At 42.3% G+C, this 9,419-nt stretch overlaps 1 protein-coding gene across 2 annotated transcripts; it reads right to left on the bottom strand.

The window, feature by feature from the left end:
• Positions 1-970: 970 nt before the first annotated feature.
• On the bottom strand, positions 971-8,703 carry LOC120436087. 2 transcript variants are annotated; one of them, XM_039606468.1, is made up of 2 exons: positions 8,437-8,703; positions 971-3,330 (listed from the first exon to the last, which is right to left on the bottom strand). In XM_039606468.1, exon 2 carries the CDS (start codon positions 2,655-2,657, stop codon positions 1,560-1,562), a length of 1,098 nt encoding a protein of 365 aa, XP_039462402.1. In that variant the 5' UTR covers positions 2,658-3,330; positions 8,437-8,703; the 3' UTR covers positions 971-1,559. The 2 variants fall into 2 exon arrangements, 1 of the variants encoding a protein (XP_039462402.1); XR_005610125.1 differs by lacking the exon at positions 8,437-8,703 and having other exon boundaries at positions 974-1,009; positions 1,145-3,927.
• Between the last annotated feature and the right edge of the window lie 716 nt (positions 8,704-9,419).

Below are 9,419 nucleotides of genomic sequence, written 5' to 3'. Positions count from 1 at the left end.
TAAGATAACAATTAACAAAACTTCAAAACAAACATAAGACAAACTGACCTCCTGGAATGACACATGGGGAACTTAAATACTGGTTTAGCTAAACCAAATGACACACACGGGGGGAACAAAATGGCTGCTATATAACCAACTAATACAAAACAATTAAACAAACTTGAAACACCCCCAAGGCAACGAAGCATGTGGTTTCATCCAGTTAGGCTGTCAGTGGTACTTCAGCTCTCCCAGCCCTTTGCCACATCCCAGGTAACTCAAACAAAGATGTATTAATATAACATTAAACAGAACTTTGACCTCGCAGTGTTAATATGTGTGCACGCCATATAAACATTGGAAGGTGTGATGGAAAAATAAATACATTTAATAAAGAAACAATATTGGACAATAGTAGAATATATTTAAAGTAGTGACTGCAAAGTAAAGTAAAGTGAATCAATTGGTGGTGAGGTGTGGAGCTCACCATGTGTGGCTTGCCATCACAACAAGTGTAGTTCATTACTTTCTTTATACTATACAGGGAGTGCAGAATTATTAGGCAAATGAGTATTTGGTCCACATCATCCTCTTCATGCATGTTGTCTTACTCCAAGCTGTATAGGCTCGAAAGCCTACTACCAATTAAGCATATTAGGTGATGTGCATCTCTGTAATGAGAAGGGGTGTGGTCTAATGACATCAACACCCTATATCAGGTGTGCATAATTATTAGGCAACTTCCTTTCCTTTGGCAAAATGGGTCAAAAGAAGGACTTGACAGGCTCAGAAAAGTCAAAAATAGTGAGATATCTTGCAGAGGGATGCAGCAGTCTTAAAATTGCAAAGCTTCTGAAGCGTGATCATCGAACAATCAAGCGTTTCATTCAAAATAGTCAACAGGGTCGCAAGAAGCGTGTGGAAAAACCAAGGCGCAAAATAACTGCCCATGAACTGAGAAAAGTCAAGTTAATACACGACACCACAGTTCTTCATTCACTGATGGATTTATTCCTCTGTCACACTTCTCCTCCGAAACACCATAAAACCCACCGTCAAACGGTCATTACATAAAAGTACAGAATGACCAAACATAAATATTACAAATAAACATTTAAACTCAAGTTAACAAATACGCGATAAACAAACATAATTAACATACCTCGCTGGCTGCACGTAACCGTGAGGGAATGAGTCCGCTTCAGGACCAAAAACTTAACGAAAGTAATTCCCAATTTCTTCTTCTTCTTTACAGCTTTCCTTTACTTTAAAACTGCTTATTTATTCCTTCTTATGACTTAGTTAAGTTATAGCTTAGCTTCTTTGCACATGCTCTTTTGGCTTCCCTTTACGTCACTTAAAAGGGCCTGTGCGCAACACAGAATGAAACTTAGTTCCTACCTCAAAAGGAACAACAATAAATAAAGGAAATAAATAACATACATGAACACAATAAATTAAGCAAACTGACATAATTTACATTTATGGCAGTTAAATTCCCACCAAATCTCAACTTGAGATTTCCTTACAGATTTGAATCTTCAAGTTATAAGCATTTACAACAGTTTAACACATGCTTATTCTGCTTCAACCAGTAGAACTATTTTTTGCACTGGCCTTTCAAGATAAACTGGCTTAGATGTCCGTTTTCCCTGTTTGTCCAAAGTTGAGTCACTAACCAACAGCCTTACCTTTCTGACCCTTCCATCAGAGCTGGGGTACACGTCTGTGACTCTTGCTAGTCTCCAGTGATTTTGCGGAGCACTGTCCTCTTGTAGAATAACAATGTCATTGACCTTGGTGTTTCTTTTATCCCCATGCCATATCTGTCTTTGCTGGAGATTAAGAAGACACTCCCTCCTCCACCTTGTCCAAAACTCATTCGCCAAGAACTGCACCTGACGCCATCTCTTACGCAGGTATAAATCTTGACTCACGAACTGACCCGGAGGTGGCGATATGATGTTAGACTTCATCAGAAGAATGTGATTTGGTGTGAGCGGTTCAAGACTTGTTGGATCATTCAGGTGCTCTGTTGTCAGCGGTCTGCTATTTATAATAGCCATCACTTCATACAAAAATGTCCTAAGTGAGGCGGTGTCAAGTCTTTTAGCAGACTGATCAAGGATTGCTGTTAGAACACTTCTGATTGTCCTTATTTGCCTCTCCCAAATTCCTCCCATATGGCTGGATGATGGGGGATTCATTACAAACTCACAGCCATATTCCTTCAACTGCTCATGAGCCAAGTTCTTCATTGAGTCCATGAACTCTCTTTTTGCACCCACAAAGTTGGTACCTTGATCACATCTCAACTGCCTTACATTCCCACGTATTGCAATGAATACGCACAATGCATTGATGAAAGCATCTGAACTAAGGTCATCAAGCATTTCGATATGTACAGCTCTGCAACACATACAAGTGAAGAGAAGACCATACTTCTTCAGTTCCTTTCTTGCATCCCTCACATAGAATGGTCCAAAGCAATCTATGCCACAATATGTGAATGGAGGGGTCATTTCCATTCTGTCCTTTGGCAAATCTGCCATTTTTGGATCTTGTGTGTTCCTTCTATACTTTCTGCATGTGACGCACTTAAAGACATGTGAGGAAACTGCACTGCTGCATCCAATGACCCATATCCCATTAGATCGCAATTCATTTACAGTCATACCTCTTCCTTGATGCTGTACCTTCTCATGATAATGCTTGATCAATAAAGAAGACACGTGATTTGTTTTTGGCAGAATAGCAGGATGTTTAACATGTGGATGAAGCTCACTTCTTGTCAAGCGGCCGCCTACTCTCAGCACACCCTGCTCATCCAAAAATGGACTTAATTTGCATAGCCTTTTTGCTTTGTCTTTGGATTTTACGTCCTTGCATTGCTGTAAATTCTTGATTTCACTGCTGAATACTTCTCTTTGGACCAATCTGATTATGAAAAGTTCAGCTTGTTGTCTTTCCTCAACACTTGTACTTCCATTGAGTTTGGGACTAAGACCCTTAACTTGCTTAGCATGACGTTTAAGGCAAGCAATAGCCTTAACAACTCTTTTCCAGTCAGAAAACTTAGTCAGGCAGTCCAACAATGTTCTATTTGCCCTTGCACTGGTGTTGAGCACCTGAGCCCATCGAAGTTCTGGATCATTGTCACTAACCTCTCCCACCTTGGCATCTTTTGTGGGTAGCTCCTTCTCCCACAGAAAGTCTGGGCCAGTGAACCAATTTGAAGCAACGAGCTGATCTGCCGATAACCCTCTCGAACCATGGTCCGCCGGATTGTCTTCAGACTGCACATGATACCATTGGTTGGCATCTGTGGTGGCCTTGATTCTCTGGATCCTATTTGCCACGAAAACATGAAAGCATCTGGCATCATTATTAATGTACCCGAGAACAACCTTTGAATCAGTCCAATAATATTCCTTAAGGTTGTCTATTTCGAGCTCATGTTTTAACACGGCACCCATCTTCGCAGCAACCACTGCTGCAGACAGCTCAAGCCTTGGAACTGTTGTGACCTTAGTGGGGGCAACACGCGCTTTCCCCATGACAAGTGAGCAGTGTACGCTGCCATTAGAGTTGACTGCTCTTAGATAAGTGCACTCCCCACAACCTGTGAAGCTAGCATCTGAGAAGTGATGTAATTCGTACTGCTTGACATCTATGAAGCTTGCTGGCATGTAGCACCTCTTAATCTTTACTTGACATAAGTTATGGAGATCTTGTAACCATGACTGCCACTGTGATCTGCACTCCTCTGAAAGTGGTTCATCCCAACTAGCTTTCTCTCGACTCAACTGTTGCAAGATCAACTTCCCACGTAAAACAAATGGTGCTACGAAACCCAAAGGATCGTAGATGGAAGCTACTGTGGATAGCACTCCCCTTCTCGTCATTGGGTGTTTCTTGACAGTTACTCTGAACTGAAAGTCATCAGAGGATACACACCATTGAACGCCCAGTGCTCTTTCTAGGAGTGGCTCCCTAAATCTATGTCCAGCTCTTTGACACTGTCAGCACACTCTTCCTTCGGTATTGACTCCAATACCTTCTTGCTGTTGGAAATGAACTTGTGTAGTCTAAGCTTGCCTGCACTGCAGAGCTCTCTCGCTTCCTTGATCAGCTCGATTGCCTCAGCATCAGACCTTACACTCACCAGTCCATCATCAACATAAAAATTTCTTCGGATGAACTTGACAGTGCTTTGATTAAATCGATCCTGACCTTCTGTGGCTAGATGTTTAAGTCCAAAATTGGCACAGCCAGGTGAGGAAGCTGCTCCAAACAAATGGACTTTCATCCGAAAAACTGATGGCGGAGACTCAAGATCACCATTCTCCCACCATAAGAACCTCAAGTAGTCTTGGTCTTCATGCTTTACATGGAATTGATGAAACATTCGTTCCACATCACACATAATAGCAACTGGGCCCTTTCGAAATCTACAAAGAACTCCCACCAAGGTGTTTGTGAGCTCTGGCCCTGTAAGAAGGTGGTCATTCAATGACATGTCTTGAAATCTTGCCGAGCAATCAAAGACCACTCGCAGTTTCTCTGGCTTTTGAGGGTGGTATACGCCATGATGGGGAATATACCAAGCTGATTGTTTATCAAGCTCTTCTTCTGGGACCTTTTCTGCTTCGCCACGACTGATAATGTCTTTCATGAAGTTCATGTAGTCTGTCCGATATTTCTGGTCTCTCTTGAGCTTCCTTTCCAAGCACATGAGGCGTTGAACAGCACATGGCTTGTTATTTGGTAGCTCTGGTCTGCTCTGTTTAAAAGGCAGAGGCATTTCAAGATGTCCGTCTTCTTTGTGCCTAATTTCTTCTTTCATTTTAGTCAAAAACTGGAGATCTTCTTGCGAGAGATTTGCCTCTTCTCCAAGCCTTTCACTGAAGTCAGATTCCAGCACCTTAAGTACGTCTTCTGGAGTAGTCATCTCCTTAATTCTTGTTTTACAAACATAATGAACTTCGCTTTTCAGCTTACTTGTTACTTTGGGTTCAGGGGTCACTTGCTTTACAATGATGCGGTGACTTAATCCAATTGCATCACTGTAGTGTTCGCTTGGATCACCATAGCTGACTATGCTCCAGCCTACGTCAGTTTTCTGTGCGAAGGGCTGGTTGTCCTCACCACATACAACTTCTCTAGGCATTAGTGCTTGTGGACAGTTATACCCAATCAGAAGACCGATTTCACATGTCTTCGACGGGCAATGTGTTCCATAAGATGCTCTAAATGAGGCCATGCCCTTGCAGTCTCTGGCGTTGGAATGTGTGTACGATTGGCAGGTATGAATTCACAGTGTAGACCGTTGGCACTGTGATCTTCTTAGAAGAAGATAACCCTCTTATTTGCAGACCTTTGAGTCTTTTGCATGGTACAACTGTCTCCTTGGAAGACATTGTGGACAGCTTCAACTTGACTGGCTCTGCATTAACATCAAGAGCATCCGCTACTTCTTCAAGAATGAATGAAGAGTCACTTTGTGAATCTAACAGAGCATAGACAAGGACTTCTTTGTTTGAATCACCTGGCATTGATGCATAAACAGGAACTATTGCTGAAGTCTGAGCACTGTTACCATCATGCACAACTCTATTGGATGTGGTTTCTTGAGTGGTGTCTTGCAGTGATTGTGGCTTTCTTTCCTTACTGCAACCTGTCTTGTCATTTTCTTGTTGTTTTGAGCGATCCTCATGTAAGCATGTGGGGTGGCGCTTTGAGCAGGTGTCGCAGACCATCCGGTTGCTGCAGTTCTTGGATTGATGGCCAGGACTCAAACAGCCGAAGCACAGTTTCTCACCTTGAATGAACTTCACTCGGTCAGCAACTGGCCATGCAGTTAGTCTACGGCACTTGTGTAAGACATGTCCTGTTTTCTTACAAAACATACATGTGCTTATGTTCTTCTCAGTGGTGTTAGTTGTAAAAATCCTTGCACTTGCTGCTTGGTTCTTAGAGGTCACTACATTCTGAGGTTTAGATCTTGTCCTTTCCGGCTCCCCTTGCCGCAAAGCATAGTAAGATGTAACAGGGTTACAAGCAATACTAGCCTCCAATGTCAGGAAAGTTACAAAATACTTGAAATCTGGGAACCTTCCATGCTCTAGCTGATACTGTGTGGCTTTTCGTTCCATCTGCTGCTTAACCAATCAGGCAACTTGGCTGTCAGTTTTTGATTTTCAATGCCATCATCAAGAATACGCAGACTCTCATTGTGAGCCATGGCACATTCACAACTGCGTAAAAAGTCCACGAATTTCCTTAAGTCAGCGCTCTCTCGACGCTATTTTTGGCCAGGCATGTAATTTGTCTCGGCAGGCTTTGGCAATCATAAAAGGCTGGCCGTATCGCTCATTGAGGAGTTCCCATGCAGCAACATATGCAGTATCTGAACCAATCAGAAAATAACCTTCTAATGTCTCTCTAGCTGCTCCTCCAACATATTTCTGGAGGAAGAATATTTTCTCTGAGCTTGGAATGTTTTTCTTTTCAATAAGAGTTTGGAAGGATGACTTCCAATGATTAAACTTGAGTGGATCACCACTAAAAACTGTGGGCTCTGGAATGGGTAGCCTATTTGCTGATATAGCCTCAGCTAAGACCTTCACAAGCTCTCCTGTGCTATCTTGATGCACATGTGTTGGCACTGCATCCTTTGGTGGTTGTGAGTGCTGGTCCTCAGGCTTCACCTGATTGAGTGGCTGCATAACCTTATGTAGATCCAGGCTCTGTGGAGCATTCCCTTGGGCTGGACTGAGCTCATTCTCATCATACACTTGAAGCCTTGCTTTGGCTGCATTCAACCTTTTCAAATTCTCCAAACGTTCAAGTTCTCTCTTTAGGTTTTCTACAGACCTTCTTCTTGCAGAATTCTCTTCTTGATGTTTCTTTAAGAGAGCAGCCTCTTGTTTCTCTCTTTCTAGCCTACGTTCAGTTTCTTCTCTTTCTCCTTCAAGACGACGAGCTAATGCGGCTGCTTCTTGGTCTGCAATGATCAACCTCTCTTCAGCTTCAAGGTTTTGCAGTTTCTCTTGGTGGCCCTCTTGTTCAGCCATAATCTGCAGTACAGCCTGTGTAGCTGCATACTCGGCAGCAGCTTCTTGTCTTCTAAGTGAAGATACATTTGAGTGAATAGAAGAAGCTTTAGAACCATTAGAGGCAGGAAGTGAAACACTGGAAGCTGAGGATGAGAATACAGAACTATGATCTGGCCAAATCAACTCCTCAGCTGTACCCTGCATTTCAGATTGAGCGTTTTGCACTACAGTCTTGGTGATTGAGATGCAGTTATCCATCTTGCGACGCATGTCATGGCCTGGTTGATCAATTCTTCGGTAATCATCATAAGCAATGTTCAATTCAGATAATTCCCTTTGAATACTGGTGATGTGTTCTTGTAGGATGTCACTAGGATCCTGTTTTAACACAGATCTTTTAGCTACCTTAATCAGAGCTTTCCATCGTTCATATTTGCTGTCAAAGCGAAGCAATAGCCCCTTGATTTGCTCTTTCTGAAACTCCTTTCCTTTTTCTGTTAATGTCCGGGCTCTTTCACTTCTACGAGGCTCTTCAGGTGGTGCTATATTTTGCCCGATATTTGTTTCATCTGTCTGCTCTAACTCGGTCTCTTCTTCCAGAGCAGCTGCTGCACCCTGAGCTTCTTTACTTGTATGTGACATTTTGATTACTTAGACACAGATATACACAGGCAGCATACAAGAGCAAGCTGCAACAACATTTGCAAATACTAAAAGAATGATCTTAACTAAATGAAGTCACTCTCCTTCAAATTAGCCCATAGATGTAAAATATTACAGAGTAAGTACACTTAACAGAGTTCTTATTATAACCTTGTCACACACTGAACTTGTAAAAGACACTGAACCATAAATACAAACTGTGAGTGTCTATCAAAATGTACAAAGTTTACTTCTGCCCCTTAAGAGCCAACTATAATTATTCAACTGAACATGAATTTACATCTCTTACGTAAATGCACATTCATATACGTGAAACACCGTGGCTGCCAGGCCATACACAGTTCCTTATAGTTTCCAACTCTTGTGTCACTTTTCAGACCAAAAACTTTAGAGTCTGACTTATAGACTTCTTCATGAAAACCTTATGAACCTGTGTGTCCTAAACAGTGGCTTATCTGTGTTCCCGTCTTGATGAGCTGTCGAATTTGCGCTGATAGGGCGGGTCTGGGCAGGTCCGAGTTTGACTATCACTCCCTCCAGTTAATACACGACACCACGGTTCTTCATTCACTGATGGATTTATTCCTCTGTCACACTTCTCCTCCGAAACACCATAAAACCCACCGTCAAACGGTCATTACATAAAAGTACAGAATGACCAAACATAAATATTACAAATAAACATTTAAACTCAAGTTAACAAATACGCGATAAACAAACATAATTAACATACCTCGCTGGCTGCACGTAACCGTGAGGGAATGAGTCCGCTTCAGGACCAAAAACTTAACGAAAGTAATTCCCAATTTCTTCTTCTTCTTTACAGCTTTCCTTTACTTTAAAACTGCTTATTTATTCCTTCTTATGACTTAGTTAAGTTATAGCTTAGCTTCTTTGCACATGCTCCTTTGGCTTCCCTTTACGTCACTTAAAAGGGCCTGTGCGCAACACAGAATGAAACTTAGTTCCTACCTCAAAAGGAACAACAATAAATAAAGGAAATAAATAACATACATGAACACAATAAATTAAACAAACTGACATAATTTACATTTATGGCAGTTAAACTCAGAGACATGGCCAAGGTAAGAAAGGCTGAAAGACGACCACCACTGAACAAGACACACAAGCTGAAACGTCAAGACTGGGCCAAGAAATATCTCAAGACTGATTTTTCTAAGGTTTTATGGACTGATGAAATGAGAGTGAGTCTTGATGGGCCAGATGGATGGGCCCGTGGCTGGATTGGTAAAGGGCAGAGAGCTCCAGTCCGACTCAGACGCCAGCAAGGTGGAGGTGGAGTACTGGTTTGGGCTGGTATCATCAAAGATGAGCTTGTGGGGCCTTTTCGGGTTGAGGATGGAGTCAAGCTCAACTCCCAGTCCTACTGCCAGTTTCTGGAAGACACCTTCTTCAAGCAGTGGTACAGGAAGAAGTCTGCATCCTTCAAGAAAAACATGATTTTCATGCAGGACAATGCTCCATCACACGCGTCCAAGTACTCCACAGCGTGGCTGGCAAGAAAGGGTATAAAAGAAGAAAAACTAATGACATGGCCTCCTTGTTCACCTGATCTGAACCCCATTGAGAACCTGTGGTCCATCATCAAATGTGAGATTTACAAGGAGGGAAAACAGTACACCTCTCTGAACAGTGTCTGGGAGGCTGTGGTTGCTGCTGCACGCAATGTTGATGGTGAACAGATCAAAACACTGA

Source organism: Oreochromis aureus, linkage group 23 (assembly GCF_013358895.1).
Source record: "Oreochromis aureus strain Israel breed Guangdong linkage group 23, ZZ_aureus, whole genome shotgun sequence".
In the NCBI taxonomy this organism is placed as follows: domain Eukaryota; kingdom Metazoa; phylum Chordata; class Actinopteri; order Cichliformes; family Cichlidae; genus Oreochromis; species Oreochromis aureus.
Note: the sequence above shows the minus strand (reverse complement) of the source record. Positions and strands in the feature narration are given on the sequence as shown.